This window comes from Chiloscyllium plagiosum, unplaced genomic scaffold (assembly GCF_037043375.1).
Source record: "Chiloscyllium plagiosum isolate Xiang-an unplaced genomic scaffold, Cpla_swu_hap1 HiC_scaffold_30, whole genome shotgun sequence".
In the NCBI taxonomy this organism is placed as follows: Eukaryota; Metazoa; Chordata; class Chondrichthyes; order Orectolobiformes; family Hemiscylliidae; genus Chiloscyllium; species Chiloscyllium plagiosum.
In genome coordinates, this window is record NW_028270168.1 from 18762901 (window position 1) to 18787078 (window position 24178).

Below are 24178 nucleotides of genomic sequence, written 5' to 3' on the forward strand. Positions count from 1 at the left end.
TCCCTGGAAATGTATACACTTGGGTCAGAGTTAGATGATATGCTGGCTCAGGGGTTAGCACTGCTGCCTCACAGTGGCATAGATTCCATCCTCGCGTATAGGGTTCTCCCCGTGTCTGCGTGGGTGTCCTCTGGGTGCTCCTGTTTCCTCCCACAGTCCAAAGATGTGCAGGTTAGTTAAATTGGCCATGCTAAATTGTCCATAGTGTTCAAAGATATGTAGGCTAGGTGCATTACTCAGGGGAAATGTAGAGTAATAGGGTAGGGGAATGGGTTTGGGTGGGATTCTCTTCGGAGGGTTGGTGTGGACTTGTTGAGCCAAATGGCCTGTTTCCACACTCTAGGGATTCTATGATGATGACATAGCTGCTTTGGAACATCCTCAGTAGCTATAATCAGAGTAAGGAATTGAAGCCTTCACTCTCCATCTATCAACCCTGAAATTTTCAAAAAAGTAGATAATTTTAGGAACACTCAGTAGATCAACTGTACCTGTGGAGCAAATCAAAAGTTTAAGTTTTCAGGCACGTTGTCAAATTTAGGTGTAGTTCCTCTGGGTAGCAGGTTCCTGCCATGAGTCCCAATCCATTGCATTCTGTTTTGCTCCAGGTAATGTTCTGCTCGTGAAGGTCCTCCTTGAATATACTTTTACCACATCTCCTCTGGCTTGAACTGTTTTCTTTTTCCTCTGGGAGCAGAAATATGTGCCTACCAGTCTCAGTCCCCTGAAAGAACATCCCGTGTGTACCCCTGACCAGTCCTCTGTCGTCTCGTCCCACGCCTGGTTGCAAAAGGAGGAGAGGTGGATGTGGGGATTAGCACCCACGCTTTACGAAAACTGACTATCGTTGCAGAAGAAAATAGGATTTTTGTCTATAATAGCAAATGCTGGAGAAACCCAGCGTGTCTTGAAGCACCTGCGGAAAGTTAAACAGAGTTAATGTTTCCAGTCCAGTTTGACTTATTCCTAACTGAATTACGTGTGTTCAGTAAAAGGGTTACTGAACCCTAAACGTTAACTCTGATTTCTCTGCACAGATGTTGCCAGACCTGCTGAGCTTTTCCAGCAACTTCTGTTTTTGTTTGTGGTTGTAAACCAATTACAATCTGGTCTACAATTACAATTCGCTGCATAATTTGAAATGAAATTAATGTCGGTTATTATGGTACCACAGTGGATGCGCTGCTATTGTATATATTACGGTTTCCGGCAGTTTGTTTGAATCGCAGTCGTTGCTGCAATCAGTAGGCGGTGCAGACAAACTTGATGACGATTGTGTCCGCCTTCCCCATAATGAGTGCCAGTACAGTGGACCAATAATAAGCCGAATACTGTCAGATTGGCACGCCTCGTTCGGGTGACTAACCAATAGGTATGTCCTAAGGCGGGACTTTGGTTGAAATGAGGGTTGGTTGCACGGTAGCATAACGGCTGAATCGTCTCCAGCCTTGGTGTGGGGTATTCTCTCAGCCCGGCTTTATTGGCGGGTTGTCGGTAGGACGCTGGCTGGGACCTGAGGTAAGCAAGCGATAAGAGTTCGGCTCGCAAGTGAACGGGAAGTTTAACGTTGTGGTCGTCGTCAGACAGAACCATTGGCCTAGGAAGCACGAGTTTCTCGTGTTGTGGCAGAGCGTGTTCCCTGGAGCCTGGGCCGGCCCGATATGGTCTGGTCTGGCCTGGCTCGGCTCGGCCCGGCTGTCTTTACTCTCACCGGCACTTGCCCATCACCTCCCTCTACTCGACATGTATCAGCTTCAGTGGAGCTGGCCATCTGTTAGACTTAACTGTGTACTGAGTTATTTCCGATGTAATTTGTCACATTTATATCGAATATCTTTATTTGTCTGCACTTTTCATTAGAAGAAAGTGCACGTTTTTGCTCGAAATCCTTTTATTTGATGTTAAACTGCACTGTCCTACATGAGTGTGACCAAGGACGCAGACCGACTTTGTCGATTGAGGTTAATGGGATTTTAGGCGGATTATGTTAATCCTGTCGATGGATACTTTTCAACCCCCACTGTTAGATGTTGGCTCTTGCTCCTTTCCAGTATATCCCAGTTATCGATTTATTTTTTTTCATTAAAGTTTTTTTTTAAGATAAATTCGCGTTTTTGGTCTTATCAATCGCCAAAGGAAAATTAAACTGTGAATTTATTGGGAGGGGGAGAAAAACCGAAAGAAATGCAGATGTTGTAAATCGAAACAAAAACAAGTTGCTGGAAAAGCTCAGCAGGTCTGGCAGCATCAGTGCAGAGAAGGCAGAGGTAACCTTTCGCGTCCAGTGACCCTTAGTTCTGAGGAAGGGTCACCGGACCCGAAATGTTAACTCTCGCCTTCTCTGCACTGATGCTGCCAGACCTGCTGAGCTTGCCCAATGACTTTATTCCAGTGACTGCAGCTTTACATGCAATTTACAATGCTGCCTCTGTATTTCAGTCAAATTTATCTCTCATTGCAATCTACTTTACTTTTTATTCTTTTTGTTTTATAATATTTGTCATCCCTAAACTGCTGTACTAATTAACAGTATGTCAAGCAATTAGATTATGTCTTTGTAGACTATATTTAAAATAGGTAAACCTAAGTTACAGCCCCTCTCCATTTGCTTCTGCCCTGTAATGGTTATTAATACTTGTTTTGTGTATAATCTTTTGTTTCTGATTTTTGTAACATTAATAAGTTCTGATACTTGTCCTACTGGAAGTTGGAAGGTTAAGCAGGTGTAAAATGCTCCCTTTAACTTTATTTTCAAACAAAGATAATGCTCACTCTGACTTTTGATTCAAATGCTAACTGGAGCTGAATGTATAAATAGCTACTTGAAACAATATGCAGAATTTGACTCATCTTTTCCTGAGCTAAGGATGAAATTGCATTTTTCAGCATTGCAGTTATCTGTGGTTTAAATCAATCACATTTTCCCAGTGTCTTGAATTTTATCTGGTGTTGATTCTTCCCTTTGTTTTTGCAAAATAGTTACTTAACTTCCTATCTATATAGTATAGACAGCATTTTCCCAGACAAGTGAGGTGAGAGGACAGGCCGTCATCAAGGCCACATTTCAGAGGGTGGCACTGAAGAGCCCTAGCAAAACTGGAATCAATGCAAGTTGGGAGCAAACCTTCCACTGAGTTGGAATCATACCTGACATGTTGGATGATGATTGTGATTGTTGGACGTCAGTCATCTCCGCTTCAGGGCATCTCTGCAGGAGTTCCTCAGGGTAGTGTCGTAGGCCCAACCATCTTCAGCTGCTTCATCGATGACCTCCCTCCCCATCATAAGGTTAGAAGTGGGGCCGTTATGCTGATGATTGCATAATGTTCAGCACCATTAGTCACTGTTCAGATACTGAAGTGGTCCATGTTCAAATTCAGGATGTAGATGTTATCCAGGTTTGGGCTGATAAATGGCAAATAACATTTGTCTTGCATTTGTATGGTGCAATGGCCACTTCCAGGAAGAGACAATCTAATCACTGCCCCTTGACATCCAGTGGTGCTACCATCACTGATTCCCGCTCCACTAAAGCGGCAGAGGACTTCCCTGCACTAAATGGAATATCATGTGCGCAGCTGGAGATTTGACTAGACATGTCAGAATTTTAATTCTTGCAGTTGCAAGCAGTGCTGGAAGAACTGTACTTTAGGCTAGCAGTTGGCGAGTTTTTTTCTTATGCACTAAATCATATAGTTTAGGAATTACTCTGCATTAACCTTGCAAGAATACAAGAACCAGCATTTTAAATATTTAGGAAGGGGTTTTTAATACAGTAGAAATGTGTGGATGTTGCTCTGGCATTCGACTAGATCATGTGTGACCAGCTGCCTTAATGCCATTTTCTTATAATTTGTATATCCCTTGATGTCTTAATATCTGAACATCTATGGATCTCTGCCTTGGACATATTCAATGATCTTCCAGAGAGCTGAGGGGGAAAAAAAATTCCAAAGGTATGCAATCCTCTGAAGGAATTTCTCCTCCCCTCAGTCATAAATAGCCTAGCCCTTTTTTTCCCCTGATTTTTAGAATTACCAATCAGGGGAAGTATCTTCTGTGTCCATGATTTTTTTTTTTAAGTCCTGGAAGACTTTGTTTCCCCAATGAGATTGCCTCTTCCAAACTCAAATGCAGGTTTCCTCATGGGACAGCCCCACCATTCAAGAATCACTATGATTTAACTTTTGCTGACTTCCTCCATGGCAACTATATCCTTCTTTGATTGCGTAGACTAAGGTGTGCTCACCAAGGTTTTATACAATCCCAGCAAGCATGTTTCACTTCTGTATTCATATCTGCCATTAACAAAGGCCCAGTGGAGTCTTGCTGCTTACATTCTGCATGGAATTGTTATATTGTTTTAGATACTGCAGACTTCATTTCCTTAATTCGGCCTAATGATTAAGATCTTGTGACATTATTGGAAGAAAATGGCCATCTTGTATTCTGTGCAATGATCTTCCTTCAAAAACCAGAAATGCAGATTGTTCTGGACTGGACCAGGTCAGACCCCTCAACATTTCAAGAAGGTAGCCCAGACCCTAACTTTGCTAGCTTCTTAAGCAGTGTAAAATGAGTATGCCAGGAGAGAATCAGCTGACAAAACCACTTCATTTTAAACAAAACAGAACTTATTGACAAGATTACTGAATGAAACACTAAGAACAGAATACCGAATAACATATCCTATCTGAAAACCCAACACACTATCCCATCTTAATGATGCTGTTCCAGATACTTTCAACAATCCCCATATACACCCCTTAGCACAAAAAGTAAAATTAAATAGGTTCTTACAGGATAGAAGTCAGGGACAGCGTACCTGTCTGGATCTACTTCTGAGTCCAGCAGCTTTTCCACACTACTGCTTAAAGAAACAAACCAAAGAAAAGCTGAGCTGGGAGAACTGGCCACTCCCCTTTCATTGTACAATTTTTTTTTTGAAAGCCTTCTGACTGAGGTAGTATGTGTTAGCTATTCTCAAGTTGGCCCTAAAACCCCTCAACCAGCAGACTTTTGGAGTCACTGTCATTTACACCCTCCTCTAGGGGGGAAAAAAGCCAAGGACTGCATAACCTTCTTAAAGGAGCAGCTTCGTCACAAAATTAATGGGCCATTGGGGTTTTTAGAAGCTTATAGTTTCTGGAACATATTTGTATATCTGATATGATTTGCTTTAGGGTATGTTCTCAAATGTTAAGGTAATTTTTTATACTTTAGCACATTGGAGGTTAGGATTTTAAAATTTAAATTTAAGCTAAAGGAAATCCAGATTATAGAACATCTCCTAAATTTGATAAGCAATTCCACTTGAAAAGATCCAGAAATTATATATTGTTCGATTATAGTTCCAGAACTGAAGTGGAGTGTCTTTTGTACAAATAAAAATTGAGGTTCATGATTGCCTGAACAGAAATAGTTGCTGAAATGAAGACAGCAACTTTACCAGATATCAGTAGCATTTGTTGTTTGCCCTGTGAACATTGTGGCAGCTAGTGCTGCCAGATAATCGGGATGTAGATAAGTGAGTTTTCACTCTAATTTTAAATGTGCATTGTGCAGCATCTTTGACTCAAGTTAATCTATTGTTAAGCATTTTGCTGCAGTACAAATGTGGCTGGGCCTGATAGGTGTATGAAGGCACAAAGATAAAGGCAGCTGTTAGGCAGAGAGAAACCTGCAAATTGAAGGGATAGAAAAACATTTCAGATTGTGGCGATAACATAGCTGATACTGCTACTCCAGTCCACCAACCCACAGACCTCCGTAATGGAATGGGAATCAGACCTGTGGTGGGCCATGATGTGGGGTGGGAGATGGTATGAGAGAGGATATAGAAGTATTGTCAACTTAGCATAATTTAAGTTAATTGAGTATTGAGCAAGTTTATTCATAACCCAGGAGTTCATTCCCAGTTTGGTATCCTGTGTATTGCTTGAAGCCACAGTCTCTGGTTTCTGACTACCAGCCAGATCTCTGGCAAGGGTACCATGCTGCAGATCAGAGTATTGAATGAGAGTTGCAATAATAGGAGTATTCACGTGTTTAAGAAACAGTGCTGCAATTCATAAATTTAAAAATCCACTTTGGTAACTTTTCCTGTATTCCTGTAAGTGAGCCAGTGCAGCCTCTAATGAAAATGTTGCAAGCTTTGTTTCCCAAAATCCCCTGCTGTTTTTTTTTCTGTAGCCGTCCTTTATGCTGCCCGGTTGCAACTGGGTCACTAGCTAGCACTGATTGGTACTTAAACCTGGGATTAGTTCTTGACAACTGAACTATTTTTTTGTATCTTTTTTTTATATAGATGACCTTACTATATCAGAGAAACTCTTACAACAACAAATTGTGTCCTACTCTGGTAGTGCAGTGTGACATGCTGATGTTATTTTGTTTATCAGCTGGATCAAGAATGAAAATATGCTGAGCAGAATGCATTCTGATGACTTGCATGGAATGAATTTTCCATGTCAGATTTGACCTATTTTAAGCTCGCAACTGGCCTCAAAGCATTGTATTCAATTGATTTGGATAATATAAATTTTCTAAATACTGGAGATTTAAAGATAAGCATTGAAGTGTATCTCCTTGAAGCATATTGCTATTTTGTGTATTGAATTTATTCTGCAGTACTTTCTATCTTGAGTTGCTGTTTGTCAGTCTGTGTGTATGGAGTGTAGTTTGAGTGATTAAACTAAGGAGCTCCAGATCAAATGTATTTGCTTTCTTCCCTGGTTCCCTGACCCCATTGTCAGTCAGTCTTTGCAGTGGTTTCATCTTTTATAGCCTGTGTGGTGCAGCTGGTACTTTAAAATGCACACGTGCAAACATTTCTGCTTTGGGAGTATCCACTCTGTTCAAGCCAGCTCCACTCAGTCTGCCTTTGCAGATTGGAATTCCTGACACTAGATTCCTACACTTCACTGCTGGCTTTTTAAAGTTACGGCAAAAGATTGCAGTTCTTTATAAAGTTGTTTGAGAGAATGCAATATGCCTGACAGTATAGATTGACTTGCCTCTTTTGAAAGCTACTGTGTGAAGTAATTGTCTGCCCATGTCACTCTTTGAGCACACTGGTGTTGGTCATTTTTATCATACAGCTCAAGCCACAGGATCCTTTTCGCACTAAACACTAGGAGATCTTTGGAATATAAATAATACCCAATTGCCTGTATAAATCATTTGAAAGGGCCTCAGATAACTTCTTACAGAGAAAGATAATGTATTGTCATATGGCATTTTTTTTGGCAAATTGCTGACACTTTGAAATGGATTCTGAACGTAATTGCAGTAGCTAATGCAGTGTTTTAGTACAGAATAAAAATGATATTTTTAAAAGTATTTTCTTGTCCAAAAGCCCTTGCTGATTTTCTTGTGTCCATCCTTTTATGGTTTTCCAATGAAATCAGATCAGCCAAATTGGGAATCAAATCCACGATTAGTTCTTGCCAACAGAACTATTGAGAATGCTCACCAATTTTATCTTTTCATAATCAGCATCAAGGATTGCCAGACAAACTAGTTTTGCATTGCTTATAAAGATTTGAGACTTTTTTTAAAATAAAAATGAAGATTGGAGAATTGAATTTTTTTTTTGTTTTGACCTTGTTTCTTCAGCTAATTGTGAAGAGAATTTTTTCTCTTTAATCCTTTACAATAAGTGTGAAATAAAATGTTTTCTTTAACTGGAAAATCCCAAATCTAAGGGGCAAGATGCATCATGCAGAAGTCAACTATTCTCTGTTAATTCAATTAAATGAACTCTTGGTCTTTTTAATGCCCATTTTCAGAATACTAACCATACAGTATTCCCATCCTGACATTAAATTAGTCAGAAGTCCATACAACACCAGGTTATAGTCCAACAGACCTATTTGAAATCACAAGCTTTTGGAGTTCTGCTCCTTCACTTAACTAAGGAGCAGTGTTTTTGAAAGCTTGTGACTTCAAATAAACCTGTTAGACTATAATCTGGTGTTATGACTTCAGACTTTATCCATCCCAGTCCAGCACTGGCACCTGCACATCATGGCATGAACTTAAATAGATGGGTTTAAATAACCCACCCTTGAGTTTTTGCTTTGCTATCTGAGCTCCAAAGAAGACAAGCAATCTGAGCCCTACACAGCTTCTACCTGACTAATCCCTGTAGTGATGTATCTCATTTGAACAAAGTCCAGGTATGCAGTGAGGGGCAAGGTTAAGCCCCCTCCAGTATGTGCAGTTGCACAGGGTTGTAGCAATTATGAACAATGTGGGCCTTGTAGATATTGGGCATGAGCTCCAGGTGCCTGATAAATTATCTGCTAAATGTTAAATGCAGAGTAAATATCCATTGTATTAGATCTGACTTTAGTACTTGCATAGAATTGTCTCCCAGTCAATACTGTGCAGTCGCAACTGTTAGAGCATCTGCTGACTGGCTGACAACAATTTGTGTAATGGAAGAGGAGAGATAACTAGGCAGGTGTCATCAATAACTTTCAAGTTAGGGGATGACGTGTAGATTTTACCATCCGTTTACATATGTTGCAGCATTGCAAAACCTGCTCCTCCTCTGTTTTTTAAACTGCATTCCTTCCCTCCCAACCCTCTATACATGTTACTGCATGTTATGATGTGTTGAGTGTTTTTAAAACTGGGAAGAGAAATTAACCTAACATAAGCTCAAATTTTTAATTTTTGAAATTTGACTTATAACTGCTGGTAAGCAGATGTTTAAAATCTTTTTTGTTTCTACCAGTTCATGAAGAACCTGTTGCAGTCCTTTTAAATATGCCACACGTGTTTTATGTTCTAGTCAGAAAAAGCCTATAATCTTTAACAGAGCTTTTGAGAATACAAAATAGAACAGTAATGCACATCATTCCCAAGTCCAAACGCATCTGTATGTTTGGTCTTAGTCAACTGGAGTTAAGTCATTCTATCAAGCAGTATATTCACTTCATAATTATGCAAGGGCTGGTTGTAGCATGGTGCTGTTGAGGGATACTGCATCAGATCTTCAGGCCAGGTTCCAGATTCTGCAGAATGGTTAAGACAAACAGAACAATGTGGATTTGAATTTAGTATGTCTTTATATTTGCGTAGGATTAAATACAGTCTGCTTTGCTATAACGTGTGTTTCTTCAATGCGAACTAGCTTTAATATGATTGAAGATTTTAGACCAGTTTTGTAGAGTGAAAGTTTTCCTTACCTGTATTGGCTATAATGTGATTCCGGCCCCATTAGTTTAAACAGCATAGCTATTTTATAACTTTCCTATAGAATGAGATTACGTGAGAACTGAATTATTGCGTTACATCACAACTGACTGTGTATAACTCAACCTTTTTTGAGTAAACCCCTTTTTAAACTAGTTGTTGTGTTTCTGAGATTAATTTATCAAATTGAGGTCTGTTATGCTTCCAACCTGATTTGCAAAGCATAGCTTGTAGATTGAACTTTAACTTAAGCCCAAGAGGAAAAGGGAAGCGTGCATAAGGTCTTGGCAGCTGAGAACAGAACGGGCCCTGGAGGAATATTGGGAGAGTAGGGCCAGTCTTGAACAAGGAATCAAGGGGGCTAAAAGGGGTCTTGAAATTGCTTTAGCTAGCAAAATTAAGAAAAACCCCATAGCGTTCTTAATTCTTATATAAGAAGCAAGCTGGTAACTAAAGAAAGGATTGGTCCACTAAAAGATAATGAAGGAAGGCTGTGCCGAACCTGAGAGATTCTGAATGATTACCTTGCATCAGTGTTCACTGAGGAGAGGAACATGATGAATGTTGAGATTAGAGATAGAAGTTTAATTAGTCTGGATCACAATGGCATAAGTAGGGAAGATGTGTTGGGTAGGCTAAAGGATATTAAGATGGACAAATCCCCAGGACCAGATGGGATCTATCCCAGGTTGCTGAGGGAGGCGAGAGGAAATAGCAGAGGTCCTGACAGATATCGTCGTGGCATCCTTAAATACAGGTGAGGTGCTGGAGGACTGGAAAGTTGCTCATCTTGTCCCTCCGTACAAGAAGGGTAGTAGGGATATTCCGGGTAACTACAAGCCAGTGAGCCTGACGTCGGTGATGGGGAAGTTGCTGAAGAGGGTACTGAGATAGGTTCTATTTATATTTGGTAAGGAATGACCTTATTGATGATGGGCAACGTGGTTTTGCGTGGGGGAGATTGTGCCTTACCAACTTGATAGACTTCTTCAAGGAAGTGACCAAGTTGATAGATGAAGGAAGGGCTGTTGATGTCATATATGTGGGCAGAGTTCTGGGAGTGCAGGTCCATTGTACCCTGAAGGTTGCTGCACAGGTGGATAGAGTGATCAAGAAGGCATATAGTATGCTTGCTTTCATTGGACTGGGTATTGAGTATAAGAGCTGGCAAGTCATCTTAACATTGTACAAGACATTGGTTCAGCTGCATTTAGAATACTGTGTACAGTTCTGGTTGCCATATTACCAAAAGGGTGTGGACACTTTGGAGAGGCTGCAGAGAAGGTTTACGAGGATGTTGCCTGGTATGGAAGGTGCTAGCTATGAAGAGGTTGAGTTGAGTAGGTTAAGTTTATTTTCATTAGAAAAAAGGAGATTGAGGGGGTGACCTAATTTGAGGTTTACAAAATTGTGAAGGGTATAGACAGGGTGAAGGATTCAATAACGAGAGGTCATGCTTTCAAAGTGAGAGGTGGATAGTTTTTAAGGGGGATATACGCGGTAAGTACTTCAGAGGGTGGTAGGTGTTTGGAACTCGTTACCAGCAGAGGTGGTAGAGGCAGGCACAGTAAACTTATTTAAGATCTGTCTGGACAGATGCATGAGTTGGCGGGGAGCAGAGGGATACAGATGCTTAGGAATTGACCAACAAGTTTAGTCAGTACATTTGGATCGGCTCAGGCTTGGAGGGCCGATGCGCCTGTTCCTGGGCTGTAAATTTTTTTGTTGTTCGTTAAAGTTGTTGACCCCACTTTTCAGTTTCCAATAACTTTTGTGAATTTCTTAATGATGCCATCACCATTTGGTTATTCTTGTTCCGTATTTGCCAGTGAAAACGGAAGGTGATACGAGAGTGTAAATGAAATGGCGGGGGGGGGGAATTTTCGGAAAACTTGAGTACAGTTGCCTGTTGTGAGGAAGAGTACTTTTTGACCCGGGAGCTTGCACTTCTCACTCTCTTTTCTTTGCTCATCAGTCAGTTGGTTCATTTTCTTCATGAAAAATGCAATATCATCTATTGTGATCACTTTTTAAAAAGCCACTATGTCGTCTTTTCATGCTCTGTAGCCTATTTTAATGATGATTTATGCTTTTTGTGAACAGGTGAATTGATTTCATATGGCTACTTCCAGGAAGCATAGAGATTCGATTCAACAGCACACCAACGCAATAGGTAGAGAACTGCAAAAGTGTTCTTTTCCTGTACTTTTGCATGGATATGTTGCAAGTCAAGTACTGCAAATGTTTATATTGTATCTACTGGAAATGTAATTATAAATGCTTTCTCCATGAAGTTTAATGATGTAGAAATATGTCACTTGACCCAACAAGTCTCATCCAGTTTCTACCACAAGACTCCACCCATCTTTCTTCATCTTACTTAATCTCACCCGATCAGCATATTCTTTCAATTCCTTTCTCCAACATGTACATATGCAGCTTCCCATTAACTGCATCAAGGCAAGTCACTTCAACCAATTTGGCAGAGTTTCTCATTCTGAACAAAGATTTTCTTTTTCTGAATTCCTTTTACAATTTTATTAGTGACTGTCTGTCTTATTTATGAATCTGAATTTTTGTAAGATGCAATATCTTGTCCAGATACTCTGTCGTGTTGTCATAATTTTCTAGACCTATTAGATAATCTCTCTCCACAAAAAGTCCCAGCCCGTTAAGTCTTTCCCCTTTATAGTTGTGCAATATCTCTTTTTTTGTTTTGATAACCGCACACAATAATGCAACTGGAATTCATAAAAATGATTTGTAGCAGCACTAAGTTTTTTTTTATATTGGGGCTTTTCTGGCTGTCAACATGCACTAGCGATGTCATATGAAAATGTTCAGTTCAGAATGGCATTCTGAAATTGCATGAAACTCTTAATTTATTAAACTCAAACCTGTGGGTTTAAAAATTAGATCTAAAAAGAATCTGAAAGTACCAATACTTGAGTGTGCAATTTTTGATTCACCCAATCTGAAAGTATATACTACTCCAAAATGCGCACAACCTGCATGGTTACAACATTCTTCTGTTTGATTCAATCTTCTGTAATGCTGTAGCTGGAATTGACTTTCAGAAGCTTTATTTTCTGTATCTAATAGAGGTAGATATAGTTTTCGTGGACTTGTTGGAAATAACTGTTTTAAAGATTTTCCACTCCAGATTTGTAAATACAGTGAAATTTGAAATTATGTAAAGATGGTGTTCAAAGGTCTTGACCTTGTGTTGGAAAAGGCAGTGTTATTCATTCTGTTGAGTTCGCTGACTGACTTAAGTTGCAAAGTCTAAGATGGTGGGATAGCTGCCCTGTTGCATTTGCATTATAAATAAGATATTTGTTACCTGGAGTAGAGGTTGAAGCTACTTGGCTTGAGTAAACATAATACATTTTATGACCGTACAATAATTCAAGGCAAAAATAGGCTCTTCTGATGGAGCCAGAGCAGGATTTTATTTTAAGAAATCCAAGTAGGGCAGCATTTGTAAAGAGGCTAACCTGAAGCATCAATATATTTCGAGCATCAATATATTTGTCATCAGAACTGAATGTCCTGATTGATCAACAGATCAAATGGAACAATTGGGGGGAAAAAACTGGTTTGCCTCCTGATGTATTGTGCTGCTAGTGATCCATCAACTAGATTTCCATCCTAGTGTTACAAAGTTATAGATGTGTGCTGTACCTTTTGAAAGACTGAATGCTGTTCTGAACTGAGAGCTTATAAGCACCTGTGTATATGAGTAGATGACATTTTCAATTTTCCAGTATACTCTGGGACTGAGACATTTTGGCTGTGAAATGGATACATGAGTTTTTGGTTGCTGGTTAAATTCAAATTGCCGTCAAAATAATCAGTTTAAATTGTGCCCCAGGTTACAAAAACCCATTTTGAGTTTGGTTCGATGTTGGCAAAACAATAAATTCAATGAGCCTTTCCAATGTTGGGGATTTTTTTTTAAAAAGGGGCATTTTTGAAAATTGGAGAGAGCGAGCAACTGCCATTGAGAGAGATCCAAGAAATTAGGAAACCCTCTCTATCAAAGATACCTTTTTTGGATGAAACTTACTCGCAGTAAAAAGAAAGACAACCCAGGGAATTCAGCAACCAGAAGAGTGAAGTCACCGATGACAGCGGTTGTGTGGTTTTGACATTTAAGTTGTTGTAATTTTTAATAAGTGCCTTATTGGAACAGCAAATTGTTAAAGAGTTGGAGGCAGATAATCAGTTAAGAGAAAAGGTTTAGAGTTGTGAATAGTTGTTCAATATTCCCCTTTTTAGAATTAAATTGATGTTATTTTCTTTTGTGGAATTTTTCTGTCACTTGCATTTCAACAGATTGAGACTAGGTGAGCTTTTCTGGGTGTTTGGTTTAATAGAAGGGGCCACTGCAGTGTCATAACACCAACATTTCTTACACTCCTGCACCTTGCCACGCAGGCACTGTTCTACCTGTTTCATGGTTGCTGGAGCTGGCCATGTCAAGCTTCTATATGAGGCAACAATTGGGTCTTGAGCTACTTCCATTCTCGTTGGTTCCTTCTTTTGAGAGGTATCCTTTTGTGACCCTAATTTTAGACTTGGCGGTAATTTTAAGCAGCTCTGTTCAGTCCACAAGTATATCTGACATTCCATGCCACTTGCTGTTTCGACATGTGAGTAAGACAAAAAATGAATTGCATTCTGTTGGTTGGTCTTGGCATTATTTTGAAATCGAGAATAGATCAACACACTGAGAATGAAGTGTCCGCCTGTAATGTATTCCTTTTCTGATAAAAGATTATGTTTGAAGTGCCTTTTTTTTTTAAAAAAAAAAAGAAAATTCCTCTGAGATGCTGCTTGACCTGCAGACTGTGTTTCCAGCATTTCCTACATTTGTTTGATTTCCAGGATTTGCAGTTGTTTGTTTTACGATCTTTTTGTTATGGAGAAAATTGAGTTGGTTTCAACTGAGTGGTTTGCCTTGGGAGGAGAATTATCTGCATTGTGCTGCTGAGTAGGATAAACCATTTCAGGTTTTCTCCAATTCCTGTCTCATTTTCAGCATGAAGGTTTTGATTTGTTAAGATGCATATTCCTGGGCTCTAGCCAGTTTTTCCTAAAATTTCTCATTATTTAATCTGGCAGTTTAACAGTTGAGACCTTGAAGAACATAATCTGGTCACAACATTTAGGGATAGGGCTTTGAGGAGGGGGTTGGTGGTGAGATGAACAAAACTTGGAAGATAGTGTGCAGACTGAATTACAAATGGTCTTGTTTAAGATAATGCAGAAAGAAATGAAAGTACTACAAATTGAAATTAACAGGCTAGTAGGGGCGATGGCAGGCCTCACCATTTTCTTCTTTTCCCCAGTGGACTTGGGGAAACTACCCTTGCAGAAAATTTTGAAGTCCATCTCCCCTTTGCTCTTTCTTGTTGCTAGCACTTAATGATCATTCACAATTCTTAACAACTGAAGTTAGTAACTTTTTTAAACACTTTTTTGAAGATTATATGAAAGCAAATCTGCCTCAAGATAAAAGTTGTCATTTACTTTGTTCGTGGTGACCTGTTGTAGCATTCAGTGCTGTATAAATTAAGTGGTCTGCCTCCTCCTTCTGAACTAGCTCAGCCAACACAAACCCCTAACTGTTGGCAAAAGCATTGATAAACCTCAACTGCTAAGTACGTTTGAGATCAGGCTTAACCAGAAATATTGGAGCTGCTTTGATTTTGGCAAACACCATCTTTCTTTCCCAGCAAAAACTTTCAAAATTGATTTAACTTTTCTACAAATTAGCATGTTTCAAATTTTTGGCGTAAGTAATATGCACACTTTGTTGGACTGTTCACCTAGATGCAACCCAAAGTAAAGAAATCCCTCACTGAAAGGTTTAGTTAAGTTTTTTTGAAAATTGCAACTTGATGGGAAACTAATTACTATGAAGTAGGGGTCCAGGTGTGACTTGCTGCTCAAGTTGGAGTTGGGTTCTCACCCAGATCTTAAAAAAATGCACATGTTCAAACAGTGTACCAAACATGTGCAACACTGCAGTTCTAGTTGAAATGACTTGCAATGTAAAATACATTACTAAATATGTGGCTAAAGGAACACACCATGGTATTGTACACTACAACTTAAAAGAGGCACACTACATATGTTAGGGGCACTTGACTGGATGGCTGGTTTGTGATGCAGCATTGCTGCCAACAGCATGGGGTCAATTCCAGCAAATCCAGTTGAGGTTACAATAAAGGACCCACCTTCTCAACTCCACCACTTACATCAGGTGGTGACCCTCCCTTTTTCCTCCCCCGTCTGATATCTCAGCGATCTTATGGTCTTCTGAGGCTGTGCTGACTTTTTTTACCTTTTTTTTTAAATGTACTTTAGGTGGACCAACTTTCATTTATTGGCTGAAGTTAGTTGGAGCTGCCATAGAGAGTCACTGCATTGACCAGCTTCTGTAACTAGATGGAGGGGGGGGGCAGCAGGTGGGGGGCAAGCTTAGATTACCTACAGCATGGAAACAGGCCCTTTGGCCCAACAAGTCCACATCAACCCTCCGAAGAGACCCCCCCCCCCCCCTATATTTACCCCCAACTAATCCACCTAATACTATTGGTAATTTAGCATAGCCAATTCACCTAACCGCACATCTTTGGAGTGTGGAAGGAAACTGGAGCACCCAGAGGAAACCCATGCAGACATGGGGAGAATGTTGTGGCTATTACGGAGACATGGGTAGAACAGGGACAGGATTGGCTGTTGCAGGTCCCAGCGTTTAAATGTTTTAGTAGGGTCAGAGGTGGGGGTAAAAGAGGGGGAGGTGTGGCATTGCTTGTCAAAGATAGTATTACAGCGGTGGAAAGGACGATGGATAAAGACTCTCCATCTGAGGTAGTTTGGGCTGAGGTTAGGAATAGGAAAGGTGAGCTCACCCTGTTAGTCTTTTACAGGCCTCCTAATAGTCCGAGAATCGTAGAAGAAAGTGTGAACTAGAGGGCAAGAGTTATAGCTGGGGGCAGGGAAATTATGATGCGGTGAGGCATGACTTAGGATGTGTGGCTTGGAAAAGTAAGCTTCAAGGCAAGGGCGTAATTGATGTGGAGCTTGTTCAAGGAGCAACTATTGAGTGTCCTTGATAAGTATGTACCTGTCAGGCAGGGAGGAAAGGGTCGTGTGAGGGAGCCGTGGTTTAATAAGGAATTGGAATCCCTTGTTAAATGGAAGAGGGCGGCCTATGTAAAGATGAGGCGTGAAGGTTCAATTGGGGCGATTGAGAGTTATAAGGTAGCCAGGAAGGATCTGAAGAGAGAGCTAAGAGCAGCAAGGAGGGGACATGAAAGGTCCTTGGTTGGTAGGATTAGGGAAAACCCTAAGGCTTTCTATAGGTATGTCAGGAATAAAAGAATGACTAGGGTAGGAATAGTTATTCCTGATGAAGGGCTTTTGCCCGAAACGTCGATTTTTGCCTGTCCTCGGATGCTGCCTGAACTGCTGTGCTCTTCCAGCACCACTGATCCAGAATAGGGTAGGAATAGGTCCAGTCAAGGATAGTAGTGGGAAGTTGCGTGTGGAGGCTGAAGAGATTGGAGAGACACTGAATGAATACTTTTCGTCAGTATTCACTCGGGAACAGGACATTGTTGTCGATGTGAATACTGAGTCACAATTAAGTAGAATGGATGGCTTTGAGGTATGTAGAGAAGAGGTGTTGGAAATTCTGGAAAGGGTGAAAACAGATAAGTCCCTTTGGCCTGATGGCATTTATCCTAGGATTCTCTGGGAAGCAAGGGAGGATATTGCAGAGCCATTGGCCTTGATTTTTATGTCCTCGTTGTCTACAGGAGTAGTGCCAGAAGATTGGAGGCTAGCAAATGTGGTTCCCTTGTTCAAGAAGGGGAGTAGGGGTAACTATAGGCCAGTGAGTCTCACTTCTGTTGTGGGCAAAGTCTTAGAGAATTGTAAGGGATAGGATTTATGAACATCTGGATAGGAATAATGTGATCAAGGATCGTCAGCATGGTTTTGTGAAGGGCAGGTCGTGCCTCACAAACCTGATTGAATTCTTTTGAGAAGGTGACTAAGGAGGTGGACGAGGGGAAAACGGTAGATGTGGTGTATATGGATTTTAGTAAGGTGTTTGATAAGGTTCCCCATGGTAGACTACTGCAAAAAATACGGAGGTATGGCATTGAGGGTGAGTTGGAGGTTTGGATTAGGAGTTGGCTGGCTGGGAGAAGACAGATGGTAGTAGTTGATGGCAAAGGTTCATCTTGGAGTGCCGTCACTAGCGGTGTTCCGCAAGGATCTGTTTTGGGACCATTGCTGTTTGTCATTTTTATAAATGACCTGGAGGAGGGGTTAGAAGGTTGGGTGAGCAAGTTTGTGGATGATACGAAAGTCGGAGGAGTTGTAGACAGTGAGGAAGGATGTGGCAGGTTACAGCGGGATATAGATAAGCTGCAGAGCTGGGCAGAAAGGTGGCAAATGGAGTTCAATGTAGCTAAGTGTGAGATGATTCTCTTTGGAAAGAGTAACAAAAAGATGGGGTACTGGGCTAATGGTTGGATACTTGGTAGTATGGATGAGCAGAGGGATCTTGGTGTCCATATACACAGATCTTTGAAAGTTGCCACCCAGGTAAATAGTGCGGTGAAGAAGGCATATGGCGTACTGGCTTTTATTGGTAGAGGAATTGAGTTCCGGAGTCCTGAGGTCATGTTGCAGTTGTATAAGACTCTGGTGCGACCGCATCTGGAGTATTGTGTGCAGTTTTGGTCGCCATACTATAGGAAGGATGTGGAGGCACTGGAACGGGTGCAGAGGAGGTTTACCAGGATGTTGCCTGGTATGGTAGGAAGATCGTATGAGGAAAGGCTGAGGCACTTGGGGTTGTTTTCATTGGAGAAAAGAAGGTTTAGGGGTAACTTGATAGAGGTGTACAAGATGATTAGGGGTTTAGATAGGGTTGACAGTGAGAATCTCTTTCCACGTATGGAGTCAGCTATTACAAGGGGGCATAGCTTTAAATTAAGGAGTGGTAGGTATAGGACTGATGTTAGGGGTAGGTTCTTTACTCAGCGAGTCGTGAGTTCATGGAATGCCCTGCCAGTAGCAGTGGTGGACTCTCCCTCATGGGCATTTAAGCGGGCATTGGATAGGCATATGGAGGATAATGGGCTAGTGTAGGTTAGGTGGGCTTGGATCGGCGCAACATCAAGGGCCAAAGGCTAGCAGCAGTGCTAGCCACTGTGCCACCCTCATTATAGTTCTCCTATAATGTGATGGTTGCGTTCTTGTGCACCCTCCCATGTTATAAAAAAATTGCAGTTTCGAACAGTGCTTTTTGTTGGCGACACAATGTCCCACATTCATAAATTGCATTATAGCAAACTTGCATTAATGCAATGAGCATTATAACAGAACAACCTGTGGTTGTTACTAACACTTTGTCTAACACTAAGAAGCCAAAACAATGGTCACTGAGTTGATTTTGTGATGACTTGTTGTATCTGGAATATGTTTAAAAATAATTTTAGGAACATTAGGGCATGGAAGTAGGAGTAGTTCATTCTACTCCGCTATAAGATCATTACTGATCTGATTGTAGGAGCCAACTTCACTTTTCAGCAGCAACCTGCACATCACTGACGATGGGTAACTAATCTCATTAAAACATCCTTCCTTTGTAAGGGATTTAAGGTGTTCACTTCCGAAGTTCTGATTTCAGAACTTACTCAAAAGACTCTCTTTTTTTTGTAGATTGCCTCAACAACTACTCTTGTCCAGGTAATTCAGTCTATTTCCCTCAATTACATTATGCTGGATTCCCATCACTGCATTTCAACATCATTTCTGGCTCTCTTGCAGACCGCAAGCTTCACTAAACTGACACTGCTCTTGAGATTTCTCCAAGTTCCAATATTTCACACCTGCAATAAGCATAAACTGCATCTTTTTAGAGACTCATAAGACCTTGGCTGGAGTATTATCTCTTGTTCTGTATGCTGGATTTCAGGAAAAATGTGAATGCATTGGAGGCAGTGTGAAGTGTCCTTTTAAGGGAGGAATGCGAAGACAAGTTTTAAAAACCATGAGGGGTCCAGAGAGAGTAGATGAGGGGCAAACTTGTTATTGCTTGTAAATGGATAGACTATTAAATAAAATAATTGAAAACCTTTCACCACAGAAACACACACAATGTGACCACTTTTTCACATGGAGTAGTTAGGATGTGGAATGCATTTTCTGGACGTGTGAAGGCCATTCAATGAAAACATTACCTGAACAGGAAATAAATAGTCTAATGTGCAGAGTTACAAGTCTAGTGGAACAAATATCCATCTGCTTTGAGAATGAAACTGAGGTTCCTTTTAATACAAGTTTAATGAAAACCAAAGGAACTGCAGATGATGTAAATCAGAAACTCTTGAAGAGGATCGCTTGACCTGAAATGATTAATGCTGATTTCTTTCCACAGATGCTGCCAGACCTGCTGAGATTTTCCAGCAATTTCTGCTTTTTGTTTGTTTAATTGTGGGGACCAGCACTTCATCCCAAGATACTGTGCTAAGTCATGGATTGTTGTGAAACATCACTTTTTAACTTCCCATTTGGGCGACACTACTGGTAGACATCTGTCTAGCACAACCCACTACATCATCGCATATTCCTATATAAGCCAATGAAAAGGCCTAGGCTAGAATCTTAACCAATCATGGCTAGCGCATGTATGTGCCTTTTGACAGGCTGTCATAATCATGATCTTAATGCTAGTTGTCTTGAAATGAGTTTGTTTTGGTTAGCTACATTCCTTTTAGTACCCTTTACTCATGCTTCTGCTGTATCCTGCTGTCATCAAAACCTTTGTTTCCCATCTTGCTCACTGGCTGTTCCACCCCTGCTCCACTTAGCATCCTACATGAACTCTCCTCCTCCTTCGTGAGCAATAATAATTTGAATTATAGATTCTAGCAATTTTTAATTATGCCAGTTAGGCTAACTGATGTATAGTTGATGCCAACTGCATGCCTCCTTTCATGAATTAAAACATTGCATTAACTACTTCCCAATCCACTGGGAGTCTTCAAGAATCAAATTTGAGAAGTCTTATAACCAATGTTTCGACTTTGTCCCTCTTTAATATTTAGTTTTTAGTGTTATAGATCGGGAAGCCCTTATCCAAAATCCTTCAGGTCCACTGAGATTTTGGCAAAGGATATTTTTTATTTTTGGATCCACTGTAGTCCATTCAGGTTCTTTAATTTCCTTAAAGTATAGCATGGTATTCTTGTTTACCATGCATATATCTTTCTCCTTTTTTGCATGCTAAAGTTTACTACTGTTCAGGGACCAATAAATTGCTCCCACTATTGACCCGTTTCTTATTTCATATTTTTACCCATATGGAATTTGTGTCATCTTTGAAATTAAACTTATCTACGGCTCCTGTGTGAATGGCCTCGCAATTAACAAAACTAATTTATGGATTGATCTTTGTCAATCTCATCTGCACATCAGGGAGCCTTAAACTAAAGGTCATAGGTATGTCGCTAATCAGATGAAAGAAAGACTTAAATTTGTGTGTATGTGTATATCTAACCTGAATGCTGTTGTGACTCTTTAGGAAGGTGCACTGATGCTTGTGCCAAACATTCCTGGGGTTGTCACCAGAGATTAAACATTTTATTCTAAAATATCCAAACTCTACTTGTCTATCTGGGCTCTGGCTTTGAGTATTGTCCTTTTTTTTTAATATTCTATTGTATCTCCACGTTTGTTCTACCATAAATGGTTTTTTTGCATTGGACTACATTTGCCATGTCTATCATCCTCTCTGCCACTTTGTCAGTGTCCCTCTTTTGAAATTCTAATCACATTGACTCCAAGCTTTTATAAGCATCTGTAAGCTTGGAAATCATCCCTAGCATACCAAGATCTGGATCACTAATATATCCGTGAATGCCAAATCTCAAAATCAACCCCTGGGAATATCATTCTAAATCTTACTTCAGCCAAAATATTTAGATACACGTGAGAGGTGGAATGAAATACCTTTTTTTTGATAAGGTGCAATGAATTATGTGGAAGTTGATGTGGATGAGAAATCAAACAGTGGTATTAAAGAGTTAGCTTATTTTTCAACTGTTAAAGTATTGCTTGCAACAATGGCAGAAAATGATTTCAGTAAAATCTTCTGCAATTCCTGTGACCTGTGTTTAGTACTACTTTGTGATCAAAACTGAAATCAACTCCTTTAACTTACAGCTGACTTTAGTATACATGTCTGTTATTTTTAACTATATGTACAAGAGCAGGGAAGTTTTTCTGTGTATATACACAAACAGCATAACATCTGTATATAATATATACAGACACAGCATAACATCCTTGCTCTTGTGCATAGTGTGCATACTTTGGGAAGGCTGTGATTGTATTGGAGAAAGAGTATTTAAAAAGTTCGAGAATGAATGAGTCACTTTTAGTTATGAGAATAGATTCAAGATGCTGAGATTGTCCTCCTTGGAGAGGAGATCATTTAGTAGAGGTCCTTAATCTAAGGTAGATGAAGTGAAACTATTTTAAGGTTGTTAAAATGATTGAGAACTGGAAGGCACAGTTTTAAGTCTTTCGTTAAATGAACCAATTGAGATTGGGGGGATCTTTTTTTTGGCTTGGAGTGGTCTGGATTTGGAGTGCATTGTCCAGAAATGTGGTGGAGACACATTTGGTTGAGGTATGCAAAAAGGCATTGGATGATTTAGTTTCTCTTCTGTGCAGGGATGTGGAGAAAAGGCACTAAGTGAAGACGACTGTGCCTACACTACAATGTGCAAAATGCCTACCTTCTGTATTATAATTCTGTGATCCCTCCTAAGTTTCATTGTGCTACTTCGGGCAAACGTTCTATGAACTGGAAATAGAATTGTTGTATTTGCACAAGTTTCATCTGCAATAAAATTTTGTATTATCTTTGTGCCTATCTTGAATGTGTATGGCCATGGATGTGTCAGTTCAATGCTCCACTTATAATGCAGAAAGTAAAGCTAGCTAAAGTGAGCTGCCAAATTTACATTTTAAGGGGTAAGTCAATAGTGATGCAGTGACAGATATTTAAAAAGGATATTTCAAAAATATGCAGACAGTCCAAAGAGTAAGAGAAATTCCAAGGGGTGGACCCACTGTCTGTGCTTACCTTAAAAACAAATGTTGAAGAGACGTTTCTTTCTTTTATAAATGCTATGATTTTGTAAGGAACAGTTGAAGGTCAGAAGGTTAAGTGGATTGTTAAAACTATTTAAAATTAATAGACGTTTTAAGATAAAGCTAGTCAGAAATAGAAAAGCAGATTGTAAGAGTTTCTTACAAAGATATTTCAAAAAGGCAGGAGTTGACATTTTTACAACACTGGTTCTATACAAAATGAATCTGGAGAATTAACAGTGGAAATGAACAGATGGCAGATGAACAAGTATTTTCATCAATCTTCACATGAGAGTACAGATAATATGCTTGAAATGGCTGTAAATCAGAATATGAAAAGGATTGAGGAACTCTTAAATTGCAACCACTACGAAATGGTCAAATTGTTGGAGTGTGGCTGACTGACCTACCAATTATCAACTTCATCCTGGGATCATAATAGGTACAGTTGTCAAATAGAATATCTGGCTGGCATGGATGAGTTGGACTGAAAGGTCTGTTTCTGTGCTGCACGTTTGTGACTGAAGTCCATGATTCTTTTGAAGTTTGCATCACAAGTGGTTAAGATATTTAACATGCTTACCAACATTGCTTAGTTCTTTTGAGTTTAAAAAAATTGGGATGTTATGTTGAGCTTGTACAGGCCAATGAGACCTGTTCTGGAGTACTGTGTCCAATTCTGGTTGCCCTGTTTAAAGGAAGGATATTAAGTTGGAGAGTGTTCAGATGAGGTTTACCAGGATATTGCTGGGAATAAAGGGTTTGAGTTATAAGGAAAGGCTGGATCAGCAGGGATTCTCTTTTTCTCACTGGCGTGTAGTTGGTAAGTTTATAAAAGTCCATTAGCAGTATAGTTACGGTGAATGGCAGGTGTCTTTCCCTACGGTGGAGGATTCCAAGAGTAGGTGGCATATTTATTTAAGGTGAGAGGGCAAAGTCTTTTGTTTTGAAAGTCAGGGTAAATTATTTCACATGTAGAACGAACTTCCAGAGAAAAAGGGGGGGATGCGGGTACGGTTTCATGCTTAAAAACATTAATTTGGATAAGTAGATGAACAAGAAATGTTTGGAGCGATGTGGGTGGGGCTAGTTTAGTTTGGGATTATGTTTGGCATGGACTGATTGGACCACAGTCTCTTTCTGTGCTGTACTGACTCTCTAATAGTGAGATAATTTGGTGTTGGTTTGAGTCTTCAGAATTCATTAGATTGCAAAATAACAAAAAAGTCTTTCCCAAAATGGGAACATCACAAAGTGTGAAGCTAAAAGCCAGTTAGTTTAACATCATCCCTGTGGCACATGTTGGAAGCTACTATTAAAATATTCCGGCATGGCACCTGGCTAAGCTCAAGATAATTAGGCAGAATCAACATGGTGTTGAAAGGTGCTGGATTTCCAAGTGTTTTGGAAGTTTTAGACAGCATATGGGATATAGTTTTGCTGGAATGTTAAGGTCAAAAAAGAAACATTGTGTTTCACTTATTGTTTGCAGTAGTTCAGGTGACCTTTCTTAAAGCTGTTTTGCTATATATGAAATGGATTTAGTATTTTTCATAGATCCATGGAAGGAGCCTAGCAGTAGCTTTTCCAAAGTTAGTTTCTGTTTTGCTGCACACTGGGTGTGGTGCAGTTTAGAAGAGATGTCAAAAGGTCTGGAACAAAAGCCCCTCCTGCATTTGTGTGGGCTCGTATAGGATCTATAACTATATTTAATTAACTGATTAACAATCCAAAAATGGTAGAACAAGTGACATGCTGGACATCGGTGATTTGGAGCGAACAC

General features: G+C 40.0%; 1 protein-coding gene across 3 annotated transcripts in view; it reads left to right on the top strand.

Annotated features, from left to right (window-relative positions):
• Positions 1-1412: 1412 nt before the first annotated feature.
• The window catches only part of cep85 (centrosomal protein 85), an 86596-nt gene continuing 63830 nt past the window's right edge, over positions 1413-24178 (top strand). For 2 of the 3 annotated variants that reach the window (XM_043717503.2, XM_043717504.2), the window contains exons 1-2: positions 1413-1518; positions 11308-11377. In XM_043717503.2, the coding sequence (XP_043573438.2) occupies positions 11323-11377 (55 nt within the window). In that variant the 5' untranslated portion in view covers positions 1413-1518; positions 11308-11322. The remainder of the gene's footprint in view (positions 1519-11307; positions 11378-24178) is intronic. The other variant, XM_043717505.2, reaches the window with a different exon arrangement.